The sequence below is a fragment of the Stigmatopora nigra genome, chromosome 10, assembly GCF_051989575.1.
Source record: "Stigmatopora nigra isolate UIUO_SnigA chromosome 10, RoL_Snig_1.1, whole genome shotgun sequence".
NCBI lineage: Eukaryota > Metazoa > Chordata > Actinopteri > Syngnathiformes > Syngnathidae > Stigmatopora > Stigmatopora nigra.
In genome coordinates, this window is record NC_135517.1 from 10,559,516 (window position 1) to 10,582,548 (window position 23,033).

The 23,033-nt window shown below is 41.8% G+C and overlaps 5 protein-coding genes and 2 long non-coding RNA genes across 9 annotated transcripts; 5 read left to right on the plus strand and 2 right to left on the minus strand.

Annotated features, from left to right (window-relative positions):
• The first annotated feature begins 1,629 nt into the window (after positions 1 to 1,629).
• On the plus strand, positions 1,630 to 7,243 carry smarcd1 (SWI/SNF related BAF chromatin remodeling complex subunit D1). Of its 2 annotated transcripts, none has more exons than XM_077727112.1 (13): positions 1,630 to 1,858; positions 3,304 to 3,479; positions 3,861 to 3,903; positions 3,978 to 4,100; positions 4,183 to 4,305; positions 4,389 to 4,505; positions 4,582 to 4,683; positions 4,754 to 4,915; positions 5,466 to 5,563; positions 5,649 to 5,784; positions 6,219 to 6,341; positions 6,419 to 6,520; positions 6,623 to 7,243. In XM_077727112.1, exons 1-13 carry the CDS (start codon positions 1,673 to 1,675, stop codon positions 6,674 to 6,676), a joined length of 1,545 nt encoding a protein of 514 aa, XP_077583238.1. In that variant the 5' UTR covers positions 1,630 to 1,672; the 3' UTR covers positions 6,677 to 7,243. The 2 variants fall into 2 exon arrangements, with proteins under 2 accessions (XP_077583238.1, XP_077583239.1); XM_077727113.1 differs by lacking the exon at positions 1,630 to 1,858 and adding an exon at positions 3,044 to 3,241.
• Positions 7,244 to 7,430: 187 nt separating this feature from the next.
• On the plus strand, positions 7,431 to 10,232 carry LOC144203056 (glycerol-3-phosphate dehydrogenase [NAD(+)], cytoplasmic-like). Its single transcript, XM_077726273.1, has 7 exons — positions 7,431 to 7,532; positions 8,255 to 8,573; positions 8,627 to 8,765; positions 8,860 to 8,972; positions 9,038 to 9,274; positions 9,343 to 9,449; positions 9,523 to 10,232. Exons 1-7 carry the CDS (start codon positions 7,489 to 7,491, stop codon positions 9,617 to 9,619), a joined length of 1,056 nt encoding a protein of 351 aa, XP_077582399.1. The 5' UTR covers positions 7,431 to 7,488; the 3' UTR covers positions 9,620 to 10,232.
• A 441-nt stretch (positions 10,233 to 10,673) lies between these two features.
• LOC144203372 (uncharacterized) lies at positions 10,674 to 12,211 on the plus strand. Its single transcript, XR_013327674.1, has 4 exons — positions 10,674 to 11,000; positions 11,080 to 11,154; positions 11,652 to 12,026; positions 12,104 to 12,211. It is a non-coding gene; the product is annotated as an uncharacterized LOC144203372 (long non-coding RNA).
• Positions 12,212 to 12,476: 265 nt separating this feature from the next.
• On the minus strand, positions 12,477 to 13,884 carry LOC144203270 (uncharacterized). Its single transcript, XR_013327645.1, has 5 exons — positions 13,759 to 13,884; positions 13,109 to 13,178; positions 12,952 to 13,024; positions 12,822 to 12,865; positions 12,477 to 12,675 (listed from the first exon to the last, which is right to left on the minus strand). It is a non-coding gene; the product is annotated as an uncharacterized LOC144203270 (long non-coding RNA).
• An 862-nt stretch (positions 13,885 to 14,746) lies between these two features.
• On the plus strand, positions 14,747 to 20,956 carry cers5 (ceramide synthase 5). 2 transcript variants are annotated; one of them, XM_077726648.1, is made up of 10 exons: positions 14,747 to 15,353; positions 17,049 to 17,154; positions 17,233 to 17,363; positions 17,444 to 17,501; positions 17,589 to 17,639; positions 17,796 to 17,888; positions 18,021 to 18,149; positions 18,547 to 18,653; positions 18,958 to 19,111; positions 19,182 to 19,536. In XM_077726648.1, exons 1-10 carry the CDS (start codon positions 15,181 to 15,183, stop codon positions 19,245 to 19,247), a joined length of 1,068 nt encoding a protein of 355 aa, XP_077582774.1. In that variant the 5' UTR covers positions 14,747 to 15,180; the 3' UTR covers positions 19,248 to 19,536. The 2 variants fall into 2 exon arrangements, with proteins under 2 accessions (XP_077582774.1, XP_077582773.1); XM_077726647.1 differs by lacking the exon at positions 19,182 to 19,536 and adding an exon at positions 19,551 to 20,956 and having other exon boundaries at positions 14,750 to 15,353.
• On the minus strand, positions 19,878 to 21,627 carry cox14 (cytochrome c oxidase assembly factor COX14). The gene is made up of 2 exons (XM_077726653.1): positions 21,258 to 21,627; positions 19,878 to 20,465 (listed from the first exon to the last, which is right to left on the minus strand). The coding sequence occupies exon 2, from the start codon at positions 20,454 to 20,456 to the stop codon at positions 20,280 to 20,282; it is 177 nt and encodes a 58-aa protein (XP_077582779.1). The 5' UTR covers positions 20,457 to 20,465; positions 21,258 to 21,627; the 3' UTR covers positions 19,878 to 20,279.
• On the plus strand, positions 21,492 to 23,028 carry bcdin3d (BCDIN3 domain containing). Its single transcript, XM_077726649.1, has 2 exons — positions 21,492 to 21,896; positions 22,162 to 23,028. Exons 1-2 carry the CDS (start codon positions 21,696 to 21,698, stop codon positions 22,693 to 22,695), a joined length of 735 nt encoding a protein of 244 aa, XP_077582775.1. The 5' UTR covers positions 21,492 to 21,695; the 3' UTR covers positions 22,696 to 23,028.
• Positions 23,029 to 23,033: the final 5 nt, after the last annotated feature.

Here is a 23,033-nt window from a genome sequence, read left to right on the forward strand (position 1 = left end):
TTTTTAATCGTAAACCATGCAACAAAATGGTGAATGTACAGAAAAGTGGAAGAATATTGATTTTGTAACAAGAAAGTACAAATATGAGAACATTCTGAATGATGAAAGTACACCTATAAAAATACTTAAAATGGTAAAAAGGAAAAAGGATTTAAAAGGAGGGCAAGAGTGCAACACTGTTGCTTGTGTATGATGAGTTAGACTTTGTCTAAAAAGACTTAAAATCCTCTTTATGGGGAAGTTTATAAAATCCCTGAATGCATTCTCCTAGAAATCCATTTTTGTTGCCAGTGCCTTTTTTTAATATAAAAGATGTGCTTCGGCTCCAGATAGTAGTTTCGAAAGCACTGACCTGGAAATCTCCTGCTGATTTTCATCTGTTCGCTTGTTCGTCCATCCAGGAAACGCAATATCTTCGTCGACGAGGCCTCAAAAGACACTCAAACGTGGTCCCGCGCTCTACAAAATAAACGAAAAAGGAACTGGAAACAGACTTTGACACATGTTTTTTCTTTTCAGTTTTTTCTTCACCACATTTCGCATCTTTTCACGCAAACACATGGACAGTTTTAATACAATTTGCAGAGCTTCTCGCCACGAGAAGATAAGAACAGAACTCTTGTCAACTCTTAAAAGCATACTTTTTTAAAAGATTAGTCAGGATGATACATGAATACAATTTAAACCGTGGATGATGTTGAAGTTCACGTATTATCGTCCACGTTAAGTTAATTAAAAATGGTTGAAGCTAAGAGGGGAGATTAGCATAACACAATCCCGGCTTGACTGACATATCTGTAATGGGGTCGACCTTCCGTAAAAAAAGGAGACGGGGCAACGACACTCCGCATTGTGTCCGAAGTGAGAGTTTGGAACTCATTACTCAAAGTGATCGGCGCGGACGGAGAAATACATTCATCGGCACAGTTGTACAGAAAATATAGGCAAGGGAAAAATGGTGAAATATATCTTTAAAATTAGCCTTTTATCTCGCATAGAAATGACTTTAATATGAATCATAATTGATTAAAGTGCTTAAGTATGCAAATTACTAAATTCTCAGACGTCTGATAATGGAGAAATTACTGTTTATCTCCTTGATGCCCGACTTTACATTCATTTAATATGCATAGAGCATTGGAGGAATGATAAAGTATATTAAAATAGTTTAGTCATTTTCAGCCCCGTTCTCTCTTTTTCGGGATCAGACAACAGGCTACTACACCGTCAGCGAGTCAAGATGGACAAAAACATAGACAATTACATTGAAAATTGCATTTAAAAATAAAGAATAAAGGTAAATATTCACAAATAATTTATAAAACATAGTAAAAGGTTTTCTTTGAATAATATATTTCACTAATCATTAATATATTGCTTTTTTTCATTGTCATAAATATTTTCCCTCTAAAATAATAATTATCCTTTATATTTTTAAAGTTAGGATTCTACAATTTTTCTTGTACTTTGTAATTTAATTTAACATTCAAGATTAGCTAGAAAAAGGACCGCATTGATAAAATTTCGACCACCACTTGGCTCAACACTAGAAACGCTGCAGTACCGCAAATGTCCATCTTAAGCGCTGTAAACACCTCAAACTTCAGTTATCGCTCTCTCTCGCGATAACTCTGCGCCTGGTTCTACCAGTGGCCACACAGTCGGAGAAGAGATGGCGGCCAGAGGGGGCTTTCAGTCTGCACCCGCCGGTGGAGGAGGAGGTGTGATGGGACCCGGACCTCCGATACCGGGCGCCGGACCAGGCATGGGGCCCGGGACTCCTTCTGGAAGAATGGGACCGTCGCCGGCCGCGCAGAACCACATGTACCGCTCCCCTATGCCCGGGCCTGGGTACCCGGTGAGATATCGCTCCATCTTTGCACGGTGACGCGTTAGCTCGTCCGCTAGAACAAAGCCCCCTTACCGACGCTTTGTCACGGCCAATCAAGCATTAAACGCGCCGTGAGCGACTTAAGTGGGATATAAAAACATCCCGACTGCAAAACGTTTTCTTCCGAGTTGCCTCTAAATATTTAGCTTCACGAGATTGTGAGTTTTCCCTCATTATCTTATCCATCCCACGTCTTCCTCCGCCACGATACCTAGTCCCAAATAGCCGCTTAGCATGCTAACGTGGCTAACTGTTTGCCATGACAGGAACATAAGTTGACTAATTTGTTCATTTTCAGACTAACGAAACGATTATGCCACAGTTTAACACCAAGATGTACAGTTCTAGCTTCGAACATGGTAAACTGGCCTGAGTTTGGGTTTGTTTAAACGTGTCAGCGAATGAATGGCGCGTGAAATGTCATGCAGAAAACTGGACGTTTGCTGTACTTGTAGTGGGGCAAAACATGCAAGTTTCTGCTATCAACTTCGTTTAATAAGACCCTTTCTCTAGTTTTGGGTTAGCCCCTGTACATTAATCAACTTGCATTGCATTACTAAAATGTTAGGTTAAAACTAATATTGAAATGATGACTGGAAGCAGTTATTCGTAATACTTTTTACTCTACGTTTTACAAAACGTATTTCAGTTTTTGTAAACACAAAATAACCTCCAAATGCAAAAAACAAATATGTTCACATATACATACTGCTTGTTTCTTCACACATTGGCCACAAGATGTCACTATTGGCCTTCCAAACATTAAAATGTGGATTTTTTATAGTACTTTTTGTTGTTGCATAGCTCTCCCGCTATATATAAAATAGAAGATATATAAAATTAAACTACTGAAAGTAATTTAGTTTTATTTTTTAGCTAATGACCACTTATCATTCATCCCACCACAAAAAGCTTGACAAATATCCCGCAATTTTTGTCTACTACAAGGATACGAATGTATTCAGAAGATAATAGAAATCTATTTTTTAAATGGCACACGTTTGTCAAGTACGTGAGTTGCCTAGCGACTAGGCTGATATTCCACCTCCCCCTTTGCCGAGCACCCTCAATTATAACCATTCAGCGTGACGTTAGCGCACTGAATAACGTTGAACTCGCTAGCTTTCAAACTTCAAGGCCGCGCAGATGTGTGTGCTGGCTGCCTCTTGGAGCGCGGGGGAGACAAGGCGGCACAACGCGATAAGGCGTTAAGGTTGGCGTAAAGTCGCCTTTTCTCCTACCCGCTCCAGAACGTCAGGCATTTTTTCGCATTTCGTCGCAATCCGCCGCGCTGCACTCATGCTGTCTGATACCAGAAGTCGACTTTTTGAATTCTTGGCGCACGGCTTGGTGAGTTTAGTTTTTTTTATCTTGGTTCGTGCTTATCTTACTGTTCCTTTTTTTATTTGCAGAGACCGGGCATGCCTCCGTCTAGCCGCATGACTCCGCAGGGACCATCCATGGGCCCCCCGGGCTACGGCGGGAGTCCGGTGTCACGCCCGGGGATGCCAGGCGTGATGGACCCGTCTCGGAAGAGGCCCGCTCCCCAGCAGATCCAGCAGGTTCAGCAGCAGAGCCGCAACCAGCAGTAAGAAAAGACCGTCTATTGTCTTGAAGGGGGATGAATGGTTTAAGCCAAGGTTGCCCGACTTCGGTTTTCGAGGGCCCCTATTCAGATAGAGGAGGGAGATGTGGAAAACAGACTGGATAGTGGCCCCCCCACGACCGGAGTTGGGCATCACTGGGTTTTAGACATTCGGGGTCAGAGGTCAATACAGTGGGCAGCTATTAAAACGCAAACTGCCTTTGTCAGTGCTGGACTGCCAAGCCATTTTGCCTTTTTCGAATGGACGGAAATGAACAAAGTTGCTTTTCAAAACTCACTCTTTTGCTTTTGTCTCTGAAAATGGACATTTTTTTGATCATGTGACCGAATCAGAGACTCTTATTACGTTTGTGTTTTGTCTAGTACGAAGAAGAAGAAGATGGCTGATAAAATTCTACCTCAGAGAGTGAGTAATAGCAAGACAAAGTCGTTAGTCATTTTGGAGTAATGCAACTCACATTGTCGGCATTCCTTTCTCAGATCAGGGAACTGGTCCCGGAGTCTCAGGCTTACATGGATCTCTTAGCCTTCGAAAGGAAGCTGGATCAGACCATTATGCGCAAGAGGTTGGACATCCAGGAGGCCCTCAAACGCCCCATCAAGGTTGGATTTGCTCTTAAATGTAATTTTCTTTTTGCTGGATGACTTCATTTTCTTTATATTTTCCTTTTTTATTGTTATTTAGCAAAAGAGAAAGCTTCGTATCTTTATTTCAAACACCTTCAACCCGGCCAAACCTGATGCTGAGGACGGCGAGGGCACTGTGGCATCATGGGAGCTACGTGTGGAGGGGCGTCTGCTGGAAGATGTAAGCGGCATTTTTGTGGGTTACTTTATGCATCGTTGCGGGATGGGAGTTTTAGTAATATGCCATTTTGACTTACTTACCAGGCGGCTGTATCCAAGTATGAAGCCACCAAACAGAAGAGGAAGTTTTCCTCCTTCTTCAAGTCTCTGGTGATTGAATTGGACAAGGACCTTTACGGCCCCGATAATCATCTTGTGGAAGTAAGAGCCTCCATTTGACGTGTGTATTCCCTCCTTTTTAATACGTGCCTGCATAACCTTGTTTGTTTGTTTTTAGTGGCACAGAACAGCTACCACTCAGGAGACAGACGGCTTCCAGGTGAAGCGGCCCGGCGATGTTGGCGTTCGCTGCACCGTCTTGCTCATGCTGGATTACCAGGTAGTGAAAAAGACCAGGCCCGGCGGCTTAGGGGCGACTTGTTAAGATTCACCCCCGTTTTTTCCAACAGCCCCCGCAGTTTAAGCTGGATCCTCGCCTGGCTCGCATGCTGGGCATTCACACCCAAACGCGACCCGTCATCATCCAAGCCTTGTGGCAGTATGTCAAGACTCACAAGCTGCAGGACCCCCACGAGAGGGAGTTCATCAACTGCGATAAGTACCTTCAGCAGGTGGGTGACATTTTGAAATCCAAATGAATTGGAAATCTAATGCCGTCAATGGCCGTGAATGAGTTAATTGGGAGCCCCCCCCCCCCAAAAAAATAAATAAAAAGTTGACATTTAACCCATTTTCGTCTGAATTTGAAAAAAAATCTGTTGGGAAACTTCCTGAATACAACAATAAGAATGAACAAATACATGGAATTGGAAGAAAATTGTCCAAAATTATATTCTAAAAAAATACAATGAGATGCAAAATCAGGCATTGGGGGGTTAAACGTTGTTTGCAAGGGACTCTGATTTTCTTGTCCTTGTACGGACGCGGGGCGCAGCCTAGACTAAACACCACCGCCCCCCCCTCGTCTCAATGTCATTTCGGTAAAAGAAGTCTGCTCGATTAGAATGAATTGCCCTTGGAGGGAGGGGGGGTTGCAGCTAACAAAATATCCTTTTAGTTGCCTTTTAATTGGTTGACAGCTTATGAGTATGCTTATTTTTGTTTGCTATCCAGTTATATCTATTGCCACAGTGTCCCCTCAATTTGATTTTCAATTTCCAGATCTTCGAAACCCAAAGGATGAAGTTTTCCGAAATCCCGCAGCGCCTTCACGCGCTGCTGATGCCCCCCGAGCCCATCATCATAAACCACGTCATCAGGTAGTGTCGACTCATCCGTGAAGGAAGAGAATACTTTTTTTTTTTTTTTTTTTACATGACTAACTCCATCCCCTCTCCCGCCCAGCGTGGACCCCAACGACCAAAAGAAGACGGCGTGCTACGACATCGACGTGGAGGTGGACGACACGCTGAAGACCCAGATGAACTCCTTCCTCTTGTCCACTGCCAGTCAGCAGGAGATCGCCGGCTTGGACAACAAGGTCTGGAAAGCACTGCAATATTTGGCCCCGTGCTCAGGGCAGTAGAACTAATGGGGTGTCCAGCGAGGGCGTTCCCATAATGGAAAGCACCCTCGCCGGCGCTTTAAATGTGGCGTGAAGGCGCGGCTCCATTAAACGCACACTTGTTACCGCTACAACACGGCCGCCACGCCGGGGCCAATTTCACACAAATGTGCTCCCGCGGCGATGAGAACTCATTATTGAGCCACTCTTGCTGGTGAAAATAGACAAAAAACATCCACATTTCAGTGCTGTTGATGACAAACATTTAGACTGGCAAGGATGCCAAAATTGGATCTATAAATATTATAAGTCTAGTTTTTGTTTTGAAGCATAGCTTTGTTTTATTGATTGCGGCAGATATTATTACTTTTGAATGAATCCCAACGTGAACCAAAGGTGATTCATTTCAGATCCACGAAACCATCGAGACCATCAACCACCTGAAGACCCAGCGAGAGTTCATGCTCAGCTTCGCCCGAGACCCCCAGGGCTTCATCAACGACTGGCTGCAGTCGCAGTGCAGGGATCTCAAGGTGGGTGCCATTTAGGATCACTCTACATCAAATTTTCCCTATCCCTCAAAAAAATAAATCATAAAATGTAATCACAGACCATGACGGACGTGGTGAGCAACCCAGAAGAAGAGAGACGGGCCGAGTTCTACTACCAACCGTGGGCCCAGGAGGCCGTGTGCCGCTACTTTTACTCCAAGGTAAGGCTGGCCGGACTTCCTCTCCGCTGACAATGGCCGGACTCCATCTCCGCTGACGCCATTTTTAATATTTGCTCATATTTTTCTTTTCCGGACACTCAGGTGCAGCAGAGGCGGCAGGAACTGGAGCAGGCGCTCGGAATCAGGAACACCTAAAAGGAACTTCAATTTGGCCGCTTTGTCTTTTAATACCAGAAGCATCAACGTTCCCTTTTATTTTGGTCATGTCTTAACCACCAAACATTCCTTTTTTTCGATAAAAGAGAACGCCAAAGTGAGCTAAAAATAAACATTGATTTAAGGATATATTGTAACGTACTCTAACCTTTTGTTTGTGCCATTAAGTCCCCTCCCCTTTTTTTAGGATTTATCCCTTATTCTTTTGAATATGTATATCATTACTTGTCTTGTTAGTTAGTGCGAATGACCATGAAGGAAATAGCTAGTTAGAATTACTTCTAGTCCAAAATAGTTTTGTACATACTGAGCATAACAAATACGGTCTAAATAGTTTATCCTATCAGAATTTTTTGTTCTTGTTTAAGCTCTGCTAGTAGACGCTGTATTTATGATAAAAAAACGTTCAAATGCAGCACATGTGTTGATTGAAGTTGATGAAATGATAGTGAAACAACACTGTAGTAATTATTGGAAGCTTTTTGATGGACCAAACCTATTTTTCTGTATTGTTCTTATGTCACAATAAAGCATATGTCAAGTGGACTGCCATTTTCTTTCTTTTAATATTGACCAGGGTGGTCTGCACTCCCAATAATAACGCCACGAGCATTAATCTCTACGCCAAGATGCATTTTAACAACCTTAGTGATCTCTTGAATTTTCTCCAGATTGACCATGCACTCGTCATGTCAGCTGGTGCCACCTAGTGGTGGAAATTAGTGTTGTGCTCGCTATAAATACCGGCGGCGACGCGCTCAGTGGGTTGGTCGCGGACAGTAGGACGGACGATGGCAGCTCCCAAGAAAGTGTGCGTGGTGGGCTCCGGGAACTGGTAATTTACCTTCCAAATGTCTTGCATAAAACCATGATGTTGTTTTTATTAAGTTTTATGCCAGCTGTTCTCAAGTGAAAAGTTCTTACCGAGTTATCTTGGTCAAGTGGATGAGCTTCTCGTTTTGACTTTTGACATTTTGCTGCTGAGCTAGGGTCTTAAATTACCAAAACTTGGGTCACTGGGCAAGAACGGGTTTTGCGACAAGCTAAAGTCAACATTTGCAAGTTTGTCCTTTTGGAACAAAGTCATTTTTTGAAGGGTTTTAGCTCCTTGCATATTTTTTTTTGCAAGCACAATATGTGCGTTTCTTATGTAAACAGGATTTCCAATTTCTTATAACCAAAACACACAGTGACCTTTCCTCTCTTCACTTTTACTGCGACACATATTACACCATTTAAAACTAGAAATCATGTTTTATTGAAAGAAGCAATAAGTAAAAATTGCACTTCACTTATTCTAATATTTCAGTAGCTGATAAAGATGCAGTGGTCCTTTTTTAATGGAAAGGAAATGATTAAAATAAAAATAAAAAAATACTGTTAACAATGCTTTTATTCCAGAATATTTATAATTGGATGAAATGTTTATGTATTCTATTTTGGAAAACATACCTTCCCTTTTCTATTGCAAATAAATGAGATATTTAATGTTTATCATTTTTAATTAAAATTAGAAAAGGTTAATATGATAAAAACAGCTACCAATTGTATCGGCAGGGGCTCGGCCATTGCCAAAATCGTGGGCGCCAACGCGGCCGCCAACCCCAAATTTGACAACGTGGTCAACATGTGGGTGTTCGAGGAAACGTTGGACGGCCGCAAACTCACCGAAATCATCAACACGGAACACGTGAACGTCAAATACCTGCCCGGGCATAAGCTGCCCTCCAACGTGGTGGCCGTTCCCGACTTGGCGCAATCGGTCCAGGGTGCCGACATCCTCTTGTTTGTGGTCCCGCATCAGTTCATCGTCCGCGTGTGCGACACCATCAAGGACCACGTCAAGAAGGATGCGCACGGTGTGTCGCTCATTAAGGTACGCCCGCCTCCGTCCGGAATGGTCTCTGTTCCGACCGTTGGTGCCTTCAGGGAGTGGACGCCGGTCCGGAAGGTCTCAAACTGATCTCCGAAGTCATTCGAGGGAAGCTCGGCATCGGCGTGTCGGTTCTGATGGGCGCCAACATCGCCAATGAGGTGGCGGAAGACAAGTTTTGCGAAACCACCATAGGTACCTTGTCCGGAAATTACCGGATGGTCTTGAACGCAACAGTAGTTCTAGTAGATAATGGGTCATCTCGACTTTTTTTTCCTGGGGTGGTTAGGGTGCAAGGACGCCGTGTACGGACCCATTCTGAAGGAACTAATGCAGACCCCCAACTTCCGGGTGACGGTGGTCCAAGAGTCTGACGTGGTGGAAATCTGCGGGGCGCTCAAGGTTTGTGATCCCGTCGAACGGCCCGGTAAAACTCGAAACGTCTCCCGCGTCTCCGGTCTCGGCAGAACATCGTAGCGGTCGGCGCGGGTTTCTGCGACGGCCTGGGCTTCGGCGACAACACCAAGGCGGCCGTAATCCGTCTGGGCCTGATGGAGATGATCGCCTTCACCAAGGTCTTCTGCGCCCACGGCACCGTCTCGGCAAGCACTTTCTTGGAGAGCTGTGGCGTCGCCGACCTCATCACCACCTGCTACGGCGGCCGAAACCGCAAGATCGGGGAAGAGTTTGCCAAAACTGGAAAAGTAGCTCTGGCGTTCCGTCTCATCCGTCCGACCTGTCCCGGTCTGAGCCGTCTCGTCTTTGTGTTCAGACCATTGAGCAGCTGGAGAAGGAGCTCCTGAACGGTCAGAAACTTCAAGGTCCGGCCACCGCCGCCGAGGTCCACCAAATCCTTAAGCAAAAAAACATGGTTGCCAAGTGAGTGACACATCCGACTTGGGAGAAAGTGGTCGGGCCTTCGGTCTCACGATTGATTCTCTGCGTTCCTCAGGTTCCCTTTGTTCACCGCCGTCCAACAGATCTGCTTCGACGGCCACCCGGTGGCGGAGTTCATCCGCTGTCTGCAGAACCACCCCGAGCACATGTAATGGACCAGTCGTCCGTTTGAGAGTACGACGACGTCGTTGAATGGGGGGACCGATTCTCTGCCCCATCTGCCGGTGAAGAAAAGGCCGCAGGTTGTCGCGCAAGTCGTCCCAAGAACGATCGCGGTCCTGCTAAACTTTCGGAGAAGAGACATTTGGGTGATGTTCTGAGGTAATAACAGAGTGCCTCAATTGGTCCATGCTTTCAAAATATATTCCGGAATAAATGCCTGGACCTTTAACAAAGTTGTCAGTGGTTGCCTCGCAGTTTCTCGGCCTTCCTCTGAACTAACAAAAACTTGTATTTTACCACTTAGTTTTGTCTGTTTTAACATTGGTGTTATGTTTGTATTTACTACTACTAATTACATTTCTTTATATTAACATTGTATTAATGTAAAAATATAATCATTTGAAAGTAGTAATATTTTTGAGGATCACATTTTGTCAGTCTTGGTGTTAAAGGTTTTTTTTTTTTTAAATACTTTTTTTGTTCATATAAAACAAGGGTCTCAAACCTGCGGCCAAGGGGCCAATTTCAATTTCCAGTTGAACTGCATTGGACATAAATTTCAATCAGTATAGTAATAACTTGACTATCGCAAATTCACTATTTTGTGATTTTTCAGCTATAATTAATTTTCTTTTAAGTTAAAAATATATGTAAACCAACAATATTATATACATTTACATTATATTTTTTTTTTACAGTGGTGGCCTCTGCTGGCCTAAAATATATCTGAATCACAGACTGATGTTAATTATATTTTGGCTGTGAATACTGTCAGATTCCCTTCATTGCTTTTCAAAAGCCTTTATTTCCCCCTTGTTGCGCTGCTTCAAGATGTGTGTTTTCATATTTTAGCATTTAACAAATCACATTTGAGCCATTATTTGTTGCCATGGTCAGAAATCTACCTGGATTCATTCACAATCAGTTCTGCAGGACCTGCAGCATAAAATAAGCGTGGATAAAACAGTTGCTTTAACCAATCAGATTCCGAGTCTCATAGGCGTAGGTACACGTCATCGCTTTCACAAACTACAAATGGCCGGCGATAGAGCGGACTCTTTAGAGCTGACAGGCGATCTGTAGTTTTTGTGTCTATGTTCAATATGCAGGACCAAGGTCAGAGTTCAAGTGGCCATTATTTAAACATGGCGGTTGAGGCAGCAGGAGCTACTATGGCATTGCTCTGCAGAGCAGCTCAGAAGTGACGATTTAACGAAGAAAGACCTGATAAAGCTCTCACAGGGCAATGCAGCTCATTCTGTACGTTGTCATATTGGGATTTGGAAGCCCCAGTTCTCGTTTTAAGAATGCATTTTGACGTAGCATGCTTCGATCGCGTGCTGTAGCCTCAAGTGGATGGAACTGAAAAAGGTTTGCAAACAAATTAGCTACATTGCGTTACCGCTACTTCTATATGTATGAAATGAACTCATTGCGTTGTGTTTTTCAGTTCCTCGACGAATGCAGACTTCTGGGAAACAAGAAATGTGCCAAAAAAGGAGCAGCTTGTTGATGCCATAATAAAGTGAGTCATTTTGTAGTTTCTCTATCTGTGTAAAAATTAAGTCAGCGTTCAGTATTCAAGGATTTGTCCAATTAGATTGTTCTTTTTATTGTGATAGATTCGTTTTTTTTTTTTAAATGAAAACACTAACTGGTCTGGTGTTGATTTTTAATAGCAAGAACCTCTGGGTAACTCCCACCCACACAAATTCTATCTGGGGAGATGTAAGGAATAAAAAGTACACATGTATAATATACTTTTACCCTGGGCTTGTTTTCACTTTCTTAAAGGACGACCTCATGACTCGCACCTTTTCATTTTTAGTTTTAAATGTGGTTTGGACAAAACCCAAGTGAAACATTCAACAATAGTGCATGGGTCATTTTTGACTCAAGTTTTTTTAGGATATTTATTTAAAAAAACTCATCCAGGATGAAATAACACGGGAAATGAATGTGGGTCATGTGCATCAGAAAGATTAACTATGCATTTATATAACCATGCTGTATGTTTTGTAGAGGTTAAAAGCCACAGATGGTGGAAGAGCTGACAAAATTGAGAAGACCAATGTTGGACCAATGTTTCAGGTTATTTAATTGATTTTTCATGTAATGTCGACTAAACCTACTAATTATGTATCTTGCTTCTATCCAGGGACTACCAAATCAATGCTAACGAAAGGTGACAAGATAAACTTCCCCAAAAAGGCTGCTGATCTTTGGGGACATTGGAGGATAGGACAGTCTGACACCAACATCCAGTGTCTCAACTCTGGTCCTTGAAGGCCCCAAGTCCAGTATGTTTTCCATATCTGTGAACATAGCCTTTATTTTGTGTGCCTTTTGTAGTGGGGATGAAGGCCTGACTGTGCAAAGGAAAGTTGGGCCTTACTGGTAAGTATCTTTTTGATAGAAAATGCCTTTATTTTTAGACATGGTGTATGGTTTTTCTGACTTTTTTTCTCTTACAGAATTCCACCAAAGGGCTATCATCGAAGGCTAGTCACCCTGCTCTATATTGAAAGTTCTACGTGAATGTATTTCAACAATGTGGAAAAATAAAAATTTCTTAAGATGTACATATGTCTCAGTACTCACTTCCTTGTGCAAAAATATGCATGTACTTTGTCAAGTTCACATTTTATTAACAGTAAAACATTTGTACACTTAAATGATATTCATAGTCTGGCTCCATCTGCAGACCAAAAAAAAACAAACTTTGGAAATTATAAAAATTGCACTTAGAATGAATTCTTTGGATAATTTATAAAAGAAAACATTGAAAAAACACTTAGAATATTTTTTTTTTGGAAATACTTATTAAAAAAATGGCAAAACACTTAGTAAATTTTTTTTAGGCAATATTTATTCAAAATTAAAAAAAAAAAAAGACCCATGAAAGGCTTTTAGGTCTTTTTTCCCCAAGTGTTTTAAAATATACAATTGCTGCTCAAATCTCCTTTTGCATTAATATTGATTGATGTACAAAAATGAGATCCATCTGGTCCTTCACTTGGCCAGCACAATCCAGACAGCTGTATACCTATAAGGGGAGAAAGTAAATTAGAATTTATGTTCAGTAAAACTTCACATTAAGCTACACAAGATTGTTTCAAAAAATATATCCAAATTAAATAAAAGCATACAACTTTTGTAATTTGGATATTTTACAATAAATAAATACATTACCTGCAGGGATCATCTTCAAGCGGGCAACTTGCGAGGAAGATCACCTGGACATGCACAAAAATATCAAAAGTTACCATATATAGATTCTATAGAAGGTACTAGGTGGTTTCTTTTTGGGAACTAGTTTTACCTTGATCTGGCCCAGTCTCCTCAAGATTGAGTGTTCTGGAACGTTGATGCTAAACAGTGAGCACTTGCAAAAACTAGAAAAAGAAAAAACAAAAGTTATCATATACAAAGACTGCAGATTCAATAGATATGCTTACTTTTTTTGGAAACAGTTTTACCTTGATCTGGTCCAGTCTGCTCTCCTGTGAGTGAGTGAGTGTCCTGGGCATGAAGAGCTGCATCATGTTGCTAAACAGAGAAAACTCAATTTAACCAAACTATTTGAGAGTTGCCAAACAATTATTACAAGAAATTTAATAAACGATCAAGAATGAAAATAAGTTAGGGAGTGCTCCGTGCTATTTATTTTCCCTTTTCCAGACAAGGTGATTAAATATATACAGACTGAAGTTAACAACATTAGTGTAAATGTTTTTTAAGTGTTTAGCACTCAATATGAAAGCTATCATTACATTCAACACATCAGGAACTAAGTTGTGCCTCTGGATGTGATTTTTGAGTGAGTCTGTCCGTTGATGTCTTGGCGTTGTTTAATTAAATTTAAAAAGACACACGACTACACGACTCGATAAAGGAGAGAAAACGGAAAACCTACTTTTTAAGTCAAATGCAAAGCTTCGCCGTGAAGCTAATGCTAAGTAAGATAACTAGTTACATGCAGCACAAACTTAAATTATCGACGTTGTGCTCAACCTGGCATTAAACTAACAGATTTGTTGGCGTTTTTTGGCTCAATTAATGCCTAAAAGATCTACCTACAGCGTGATAAAAATGCAAAAAGCCAGTAATTTGCCTTACGACGCCTTACCTCGTCGGCCATCAGCATTAAACGCTGTATCAAAGGGCGAGATGCTGCACGTGTGCTTAATTTAACTGCGTCACCAATAGACATAACCACGCCCATATTTTCCAGCCATATTGAATGTGGAAAAGATGGTGGTTTGTTCTCCTAACGCAATGTCCAAGTTTGGAAGATGACGTAAAACTGTCGTGATTTTGCGGTCTTGATACAATCAAAAAAGCGTGTCAGTACACTAATTTGACCAAATATTGAGTAACCTTTTTACTTAGTATTTTACATCAACTCACCTTTATTCCAGGTCATATTACTCCATTAAATGAAACACAGAATGTTTCATTGCCTCATCTCATTTTCTGAACCGCTTTATCCTAACCAGGGTCGCGGGGGGTGCTGGTGCATATATATTTTTTAAATTTGCCTCATATGCTAATTAACATGACCATACTCTGCAACATTGGCTGGCTGCGAATGAGTTCATCTAAAATGATTAATAAAGAAGCTAAAATGTCATCATCTTGGACTACTTTAAATGCATAGAGATGGGATGGAGTCCAGGAAGTCGTGTTACATAATCTTGGGTTTGCTCATCAAGAATCCTTTGCATATTTTTTTGAGTCAAGCGGCGTGCCAGATTTCTAAGAATAGCTTACCAGCGCCAAAAGGCTAAACGTCCATCTGTATTTAGACAGAGCTGCAACTTATCGAATTGAAATGTAATACCAAACCCTTATTTTCGTGTTTAAAATGTCTCAAGACCACGACTGCAAACTAGAAAAACAGGAACTGACTTATCCGAGTATCCTTTTTTTAGATTCCCCCACTTCACGCAGTGGCCACCGGGGGGCGATCTTGTGCTGAAAAGAGTCGCGCATCCTCCCTGCCACCTGAAATCGACTTTGAAGTGAAGAAAAGCCTTTGTTATGAATCGCATCACGGGCGTCACAATGTTCATAATATGGTTTCGTGTTGTTTTGTGATGAAATACATTTCTTTGAATCCCACGACGGCGTTTTAAGAAAGTCCAGTTGCACTTTATCAGCTTCCAAAGTAGCGACCTGTTAAGCTGAATGTTAACGGCGAGGAAGCAGCACTTTCAAAATAACACGCCAGTCCGCTTTGCTATATTTTGTCAAATTTTCAATTAACTCGTGATATTCCTCAAGCCTTGAAAAGTAACCGAAGACCTGATGCTAAGATAATTTAAGTTGCGCGATGTCCTTTTTACACACATGGGTCTTGTGCATTTTACTTTGGAAGCTTGCTCGGAAACACGTCCTTGCCAAAGCGGCGAACTTGTCTACTCCATTGGCAGAGGCGTCACCAAGCAATAAGAAGAAGGCGCCTATAATAAGTTTGAAATCATTTTCATCTTAAATAAGAGCCATTCTTTGTGCCCTTCGTCTTGGTGGACGTCGACACGGAGGGATAATGGCTGCTCTTTCAGCCTGGTTCTGGAACGAGAGGTTCTGGTTGCCGCACAACGTGACTTGGGCGGATCTCACCGACCGGGCTCCCGGGGTGGAGTACCCCAAAGCCGGACACTTGTTGGCCGCCCTCCCGCTGGCCGTGGGGATGTTCGCCGTCAGGATACTCTTTGAGAGGTTCGTGCGTCAAAAACAAGAAACAAATGTTCTCCAAAATGTCCAAATAATACACCCGTTTGGGCACAACTGCCTTATAACTACTTTCTTACTTTGATGTCCACCTGCCTCTTCGCCCAAAATACAAATATCTCGTAGATGAAGTCAGAAACAAGACATTTGACTCCATTGTTAGGGATTAAACGTTTGATGACATCAAAAGTATTTTTAAGATTCATTTTTGACGGTGTCCTATAGTGCGCGCCCCCTTTACTATTGTGTACAAAAATATAATGCGCGCAAACATGCCTAGAATTGCTGCTTAAAATTAGGCAAACTTACTAGGCATGCACATATAAAATGCAGTATGTGAGATAGGGGTGAGCTTACTTGCGGCTTTTGAGATGCGACCTGTCTCCAACGGACATATATTTGTTTGGTTCTGACTTACGAGCCAGGACTTAAACCATTCATGAAATAAAATGTAGGTCAAATGAGGTGTTTACGGTCACTGGGAATCGGGACTGTTCGCATAAATTTTACAGAACCGGAATCGTTTTTTAAAGTGTTCACATTTACAAAATGTAGGTCAAATGAGGTGTTTACGGTCACTGGGAATCGGGACTGTTCGCATAAATTTTACAGAACCGGAATCGTTTTTTTAAGTGTTCACATTTACATTTATATTTACTGCCATTGACGGCAATTGACCCCCAAATACAATCACCTTCAGTATTATATTACCTACACATACAACAAATTCCTTGAATTACTGTCCAGTTGCCACTCTGAAAAATCATCCATAAAAACTTTGCTGAAACAAAATTAACTGCCATTGACAGTGATACACGTCCAATCAATGGAACTCTCTGTCCATCCATTACTTGCTCAGACTTTCTTAAATTATTTACAGTGCTAGTTTAGTGAGCTACACGGTCTAGTTCCTGCTAGCCTAGTAGTTACAGAAGGATCAGCGCGCCAGACAATGGCGGAAAACTGAGAGGTTCATCAGACAATAAAAAACAGAAGACGAGACTGCACTTACGTCAGATTAAGCCACCGCACCCCCTCAACTCTCTTGTTGCTTAATACCCAAAGGAGTCGAAAACTATAGAGCACATGCCCCCATTGTAAAGTTTCCGATTGGAGAGATATGCTGTGGATTTTTGCGATTCTAATGTTCAGTCTTACACTTTACGTGAAATATTGGATTGATAATTTATTTGGGGGGGTGACCTTTTTGAATATGTTTATATTGTCATCTCTAGTAGACATCTAATCCTTGTGAATTGGGAGGCCTGGCAATCAAATTGAAAAGTATGAGCAACATAGCAGACTTAAGTAGTAATATTGCATAAAATATGAAGCTTTCAAAGCCACTATATTTGTTTTTCCACTGATAAACAGCAGTTTGATTACTTATCGCATGGTAAAAACCACAGGAATGACTTTTCATGTATCGTGTCACAAATGATTGACTTGGTTTCCCCCATCTTTGTTTTCTTTAAAATAGCCTCACAAAAAATGTATTGTAATCATATCAGTCAGTTATTTCTTGGAGTTATATTTAGTTAACCAACACATCGGCACATATTTTACTACTGATGGTGTTTCTAGTATTGATACCAATATGGCTTTATCCGTGCAGTATTTACCCCCAAAAATAAATAATACCAAAAAAATCAGTGCATCACTAATTTCTGACCATCACCCCAGATTTGTGGCCAGTCGGTGTGCTAGGAGCCTCCATGTTTACCCCAAGGTGGAACAAAGAGTTCAACCCAACGCGGTTCTGGAAAAAGTCTTTACGTCCCTCACCAAGGTTCCGTGTCGGCACATTTCCAAATGTTATCGTGACACTTTGTGTGCCTCCTTGACATACCTGCCTTTTACCGGGCAGAATCCAAACTCGCACCAAATGGAAGGCCTCTCCAAGCAGCTGGATTGGGACGTTCGCAAGGTCCAACGGTGGTTCCGACAACGCAGGAACCAAGAAAAACCCGGCACGCACGTCAAGTTCTGCGAAAGCATGTAGGTCGCACATACATGACTTTATTGTGAACTTCATGTCCATTTGTAATTGGGATTCTTTTCTGAATGATCCATTTCAGGTGGAGGTTTACATTCTATTTTTGCATATTTACCTATGGCTTTGGGTTTCTTTGGCGGGTGAGTACATGAGTTGTTTGCACCCTTTTTTTTAGATTAGATTGCTTTCATTAAAACCTGTGTCTTAAGTTGCCATCTTATATTTAGAGTCCGTGGTTGTGGGACACGCGGCATTGCTGGTATGGTTACCCTTATCAGGTATGTGGGCCGATGTGGGATTTTTAAGGGTTGAAACCGATTTGAAGGAAAACTAACTATTCTGTGTGCATATTTTAGGATTTTTTTAAAGAAAAAAAAGTCCATCTTCTTCATTGGCGCTCGTTTTCAATGTGAATTTCTTATCTGTCCCTCAAGGTATTGACACCTGCGCTTTACCGCTACTACTTGACAGAGCTGGCCTTCTACTGGTCGCTCATGTTCTCTCAGTTTATTGACATTCGAAGGAAGGTGAGACGTCCACCACTTTTACGTTTTGAGTTCAAATTCACCCCAATGTAGACCCTGAGCCCCTCCTGAAGAATTTGCATCGCTGTGAAGGAAAACTTGAATAAATGAGACTGTTTTCTGATTTTGTCATAGGACTTCCTGGCCATGTTTGTTCATCACCTGGCAACGGTGGGCCTGATCAGCTTCTCTTACGCCAACAACATGGTGCGGGTAGGCACCCTGGTTATGTGCGTGCACGACGCCGCCGACATCCTGCTCGAGGTCGGTGAGGCGTAAAAAAAGCTCGGCGTTTGCGATCAGTTCTGGCGAAAATAGACGCTCGTGTCCAAAATTGAGAAGTGAGATTTTCCCGACTGCAGGAAAATTGGCACTGCCGCTCTGGCTATAGAAATGAGCAGGTATCTGTAAAAGTTGCTCAAAAAATGGGCAAACTAAGTATCTTTTTTTCAGCTGTTATCCCAATGCTGAGAAATTAACACTCAAAAAACTGCAGGATTAAAAATTTTCAAGTGCAAGTTTCAGAGGTGGGAGTTTATTCACACACCCATTATTCACATCTCATTTGGGCATTAAGAAGCGTCTAATTTCAGCAGAATGGCTCAAAGTTGACAGATGAAAGTAATGATAAGCAGTAGTATTTTACTCTATTTGCCATCAGGTAGGCAAAATGGCCCACTATGCCAAGTATCAGCGTATCTGCGACCTCCTTTTCGTGCTATTCAGCCTGACCTTCTTCGTCACCCGCCTCGTGGTCTTTCCAATTTGGTGAGTCCCGACATTTGCGTCTGGAAATTTCAGTTCTTTCTTCCTGACACTTGTTCCATAGCGCTAAATCCGATCGGAAACGGATGACTCTGTCCAATGTAACTCGATCTGGGAGATCGGGTGCCACTCTACCCGCCCGTAGGAGAAATGAACACCTCGAAAACAGGCCGAGATGAAAATGCCCTGTCGGTTAATTTGAAACGGTGTTTATTTCACTCCCAAGATGGAATTACGATAGACTGAGCATTAAAAGTCCGCTGTTTTACCCGTAGAAAAGCCAAGCTCACTGTAACACCTGTCCCAGGGTCCTCAACTCCACCTTGTTCGAGAGCTGGCGGATCGTGGGTCCCTTCCCATCTTGGTGGCTTTTCAACTTCCTCCTGCTTGTGCTACAGTTTCTGCACATCATCTGGTCATACCTCATTGCCCGCATCGCCATCAAAACCATGAGGGGCAAGGTGAGTCCAAACAGGGCTTGGCAACCAAGTTGCCACACTCATTTATCTCCACGTCTTGTCATCCTTTCAGAAGCTGTTTGATTCTTCTGCCTATGGACTGAGAGACTCCATCTTTCTTTCTGTTTTAGTGCATTGAATCTTGTCTTTTCTTCTTTGCTTTTCCTGTCTGCACGCCCACATCAACCTTACTCTTCTTTCTCACTGTAAGTCTGAATTACTTGTTTTGCCCAAGTTCCACACTGTGAATCCCCCACCCACAGGAGCATAGCTTGGAGTTTTTTTTTCCCTTTTCCACCCTTTTGCTTTCCTTTTTCCTACTGGGTTTTCCTTCCCATGTATATTTCTTGTACGTTTCAGTCTTTGGACAATGTGGCCCCAATGTTTTATCTATTTTTGATGTAACAAGAAAACACCAATTCACACAATTTTCTTTGTCAAGGAATGCAACGACGTACGCAGTGACGTGGAGAGCAGCTCCGAAGAAGAGATGACGACGACGCCTCTTCAAAAAGGGGAAAACGGTATCAATGGACATTGCGCCAACACCGTCAGAAGCAGATTGCACGAGACGCCCACGTGACCAATTATTTTTTTTAATTGGGGGTGGAGGAGAGGCTGTTATTCTCAATTTCAGACCAAATAAGTTCATAAATTGTTAACACTAGATATCATGATTATTTTAAACCGCTGCACTCTGCGCTACATTATACTGACATTTTATATTTTACCTACTATGAAAATGAATTTGTCCATTCTTACCAAGAAGCAGTGTTTCCCAACATTTATTGAGCCAAGGCACAAAACCAAACACAAATGTCAAAAAACAATTTACAGTCCACAAATATATAATGGCAAAATAGCTTTAATTGACACAGTTCATGTAAAATGTGTGCATGTTACATGTGACTTTTGTCTGCCACCTAGGGGAAGAACAGCAAATTACTCTGCATGCCACCATGATGAAATTAACCATAACGTCAAAAATTTTCAGACCGATGAGGTCAATTCAGCCACCCAGTTGGGAATCACTGCTACTAAAACCAAATGGATAGCTTGTCACACAAGTGCATTGTTATTATTCTTTGTTGAAATATGCTTCAACATTGAATCATACATGTCCCATTGAGTGGGGATTACGGGGGGTCCATAGGTGTTTGCTGACCTGCCATCAGTCTTTGATTAGCTCCGGATCCTGGTTCTCGGCACTCATTTTCAGCTCCTTTTGCCTTTGCATGTAGCGGTAGCCACGCATGGTGCACAGGTAGCCTCCATAAAGGGTCAGCAACATCATGGAGGCCGAAAAGGCCCGGTACCCCATGTCAGCCAAGCGCTTGCCAGTAACCATGGTAGCGGCCTGTTTTTGAGAGAACAAGAGCATCTTATTTATTGTGCCTAACATGAAAGTTTAAATGATAAGTGTCTAAAAAAATGATCAACTGTTTCAACCTTGTGAAAAATATTAGAAAAGCCCCAATGCTAAGGATTTTAGACAAAGCATGTAGGAAAAATGAAATGGCTTGCGGGTACATCATTTATTGAAACAAATGGTCTTATTCACCCGGAGCAACCAAAAATAGTGTGTGAATAAGTGAGTTTCTCTGGGATTTTTTTTTCTGAAAGTGACAAGGCAAATTCACAAATGTCAATGAATCAAACTTACTATCACAATGTTAAAATCCTTCTTTTTCAAAACTGTGGTAACTTCAAGTTTTGATGAGACTTCTGTGAGGACTTTGCAAAATATACTGTGTAAAAAAGATGCTGTTTTCACCTTGATTTAATGTGAACTATTGTCTTCAAACATTTCTGTGTTTAATGAAACTAATTAAACAAACAACCCCTCGACTGCTTAGCTCGTTGCCTGAGATAGTTAAGATCGACATTTACATTTAGTAACTACATACAATAACTGATTATATCACATGTTTTGCACCGTAATGTCTACATTTCATAGTAACTACATACTCAAAATAACTAACTACTAAAGTACCTGTTCTACACCTGCCTTTGCATCATTGCAAGCTAATCCAATGTGGCAACAACTACTACTGCCTTAAATTAAATGGTTTAAAAATAGAGTTCATTAAACAAGCATACTCATATTGTCCCTCAAATGGTTTATAAAAATATACAAAACATGACTTACCCGATTCAGTTTTTCTCTCAAACCGTAAAAGCCCTGCTTGCAGTGCTCAATGTCAACGCGATAGAATGAAACTAGCAAACTGTTTCGTAAACTATGGAAGCCGAGTAGATTATATTGTACCGATGGTTTCCTTTGAGAGCAAACCACAGCGCCACCAAGAGTATTTTACAGCCCTCATGTTACGTGTAAATCAGAAATCGGTCTTAATAAGATGGATTTCTGACTATTATTAACCACCAGCCTGTTTAAAAATTGGCAATCTAAAGCTCTTTCAAAGTACTACATGTTCCAATAACTATAGTATTATATTTATAGAAAGGCGACGCAAAAACAACCGGCAAATGACAACTCTAGCACCGAGCAACATATCTATAGTGTTCAACTACCTTATTCCTGAAAGAAAAAAAACAACAACCGGAAGCCTTCGGCGGACTCAAAATGGCATCATGCGTAAACGACGATGCCAACGAGGGGCCAAACGAGCCCGGTGCGGCTCCGTATGGAAACTTTATCAACTATTACAGATTTAACCCTCCCGACAATCGCCTGGGTCTAATTCCCTGCTCGCTTCTTGCTGATTTGGGTTACAACCAATTGCGGGAAACGACACTATTGCTGGACGTGGGCTGCAACTCGGGGGTTTGTCTGATTAAAATAAATAATACATATATTATAAATAAAGAACTAATTGATTAATACATTGTTTTTTTTTACATTTTATTAAGTATATTTTAAAAAGGAAAAAAAACAGATAGTATCCCCTGATAACTGTAGTCCTAAATGTATCATCAAAGACTACAAAAAAAATACATATAGTGCATAGTTTAATCTGGCAGCAGTACAACACTATTATACAGTGAATAACTTTTTTTTCTTCTTGTCTTGTGTTTTTAAATAATGTCAGGAACTAAGTATAGCCCTCTACAAGCATCTGGTGAAGACCCCAGGCAAGGCCAAAGTCAACATGCTGGCTCTAGACCTGGACGAAATCCTTATCCAAAGAGCTCAGGAGACCAACCCTCTCCCGGGTAACGTCACCTTCATTCCTATGGACATGACTGGCGACTGCTCCCCGCTCCACGAGCACCTGGCTGGGCACGGGAGCTCCCGCTTCCACCTCACCACGTGCCTGGCCGTCACTATGTGGATCCACTTGAACCACGGCGATGCTGGTTTCCTCCGCTTTCTCTCCCGCTTGGCCGAACTTAGCCACCACCTGCTGCTGGAGGTGCAGCCGTGGAAGTGTTACGGAGCGGCGGCCCGCAGGCTCCGGAAGCTCGGTCGCTCCGATTTTGATCACTTCAAGAGCCTGAAGTTGTCCGGTGACATGATCGAACATGCCAAGAAACACCTGGAGACACATTGCAAAATGGACTATGTGCAATGCTTGGGTAGCACAGCCTGGCAAAGGAAGTTGTTGCTTTTTAAGGAAAAGTGAGACTCAATCAAATCAATTTCCATGCCTCAAACTGTTATCATAAACCACCCTTTCTCCCCCCAACTTTTGCCAGGAGTCCCAAGTTTTCACAAATAAATATGAAACTTTAGCTTCAGGCCCAGGCTTGCAAATCAAATTAATTCCTTAAGTCAGGTCAGATTTTTTTCAGCCCTATCTTTTTTTTTTTTAAACTAGGCTATTTTTCATTTATTTTCCACACTGCTAATCTCTAAAAGGGTCTTCAGGGGTGCTGGAGCCTCTTCTCACATAATTAAATTATTTTTTTCAACAACAATACATTACCTTAATAAAAAAAAATGCAGTTAAACTTGACTTAA

What these genes read in the sequence shown, in the direction of transcription:
- LOC144203056 (XM_077726273.1), top strand. Translation starts at nt 7,489, where the DNA reads ATGGCAGCTCCCAAGAAAGTGTGCGTGGTGGGCTCCGGGAACTG. An exon ending in GTTTTGCGAAACCACCATAG is followed by an intron (nt 8,766 to 8,859) that starts GTACCTTGTCCG and finishes TGGGGTGGTTAG; the next exon opens with GGTGCAAGGACGCCGTGTAC. An exon ending in CAAAAAAACATGGTTGCCAA is followed by an intron (nt 9,450 to 9,522) that starts GTGAGTGACACA and finishes TGCGTTCCTCAG; the next exon opens with GTTCCCTTTGTTCACCGCCG.
- cox14 (XM_077726653.1), bottom strand. Translation starts at nt 20,456, where the DNA reads ATGGTTACTGGCAAGCGCTTGGCTGACATGGGGTACCGGGCCTTTTCG.
- cers5 (XM_077726647.1), top strand. Translation starts at nt 15,181, where the DNA reads ATGGCTGCTCTTTCAGCCTGGTTCTGGAACGAGAGGTTCTGGTTGCCG. An exon ending in TTATTGACATTCGAAGGAAG is followed by an intron (nt 17,889 to 18,020) that starts GTGAGACGTCCA and finishes ATTTTGTCATAG; the next exon opens with GACTTCCTGGCCATGTTTGT. An exon ending in CCGCCGACATCCTGCTCGAG is followed by an intron (nt 18,150 to 18,546) that starts GTCGGTGAGGCG and finishes ATTTGCCATCAG; the next exon opens with GTAGGCAAAATGGCCCACTA.
- smarcd1 (XM_077727112.1), top strand. Translation starts at nt 1,673, where the DNA reads ATGGCGGCCAGAGGGGGCTTTCAGTCTGCACCCGCCGGTGGAGGAGGA. An exon ending in CCCTCAAACGCCCCATCAAG is followed by an intron (nt 4,101 to 4,182) that starts GTTGGATTTGCT and finishes ATTGTTATTTAG; the next exon opens with CAAAAGAGAAAGCTTCGTAT. An exon ending in TGCTCATGCTGGATTACCAG is followed by an intron (nt 4,684 to 4,753) that starts GTAGTGAAAAAG and finishes TTTTTCCAACAG; the next exon opens with CCCCCGCAGTTTAAGCTGGA.
- bcdin3d (XM_077726649.1), top strand. Translation starts at nt 21,696, where the DNA reads ATGGCATCATGCGTAAACGACGATGCCAACGAGGGGCCAAACGAGCCC. An exon ending in ACGTGGGCTGCAACTCGGGG is followed by an intron (nt 21,897 to 22,161) that starts GTTTGTCTGATT and finishes AAATAATGTCAG; the next exon opens with GAACTAAGTATAGCCCTCTA.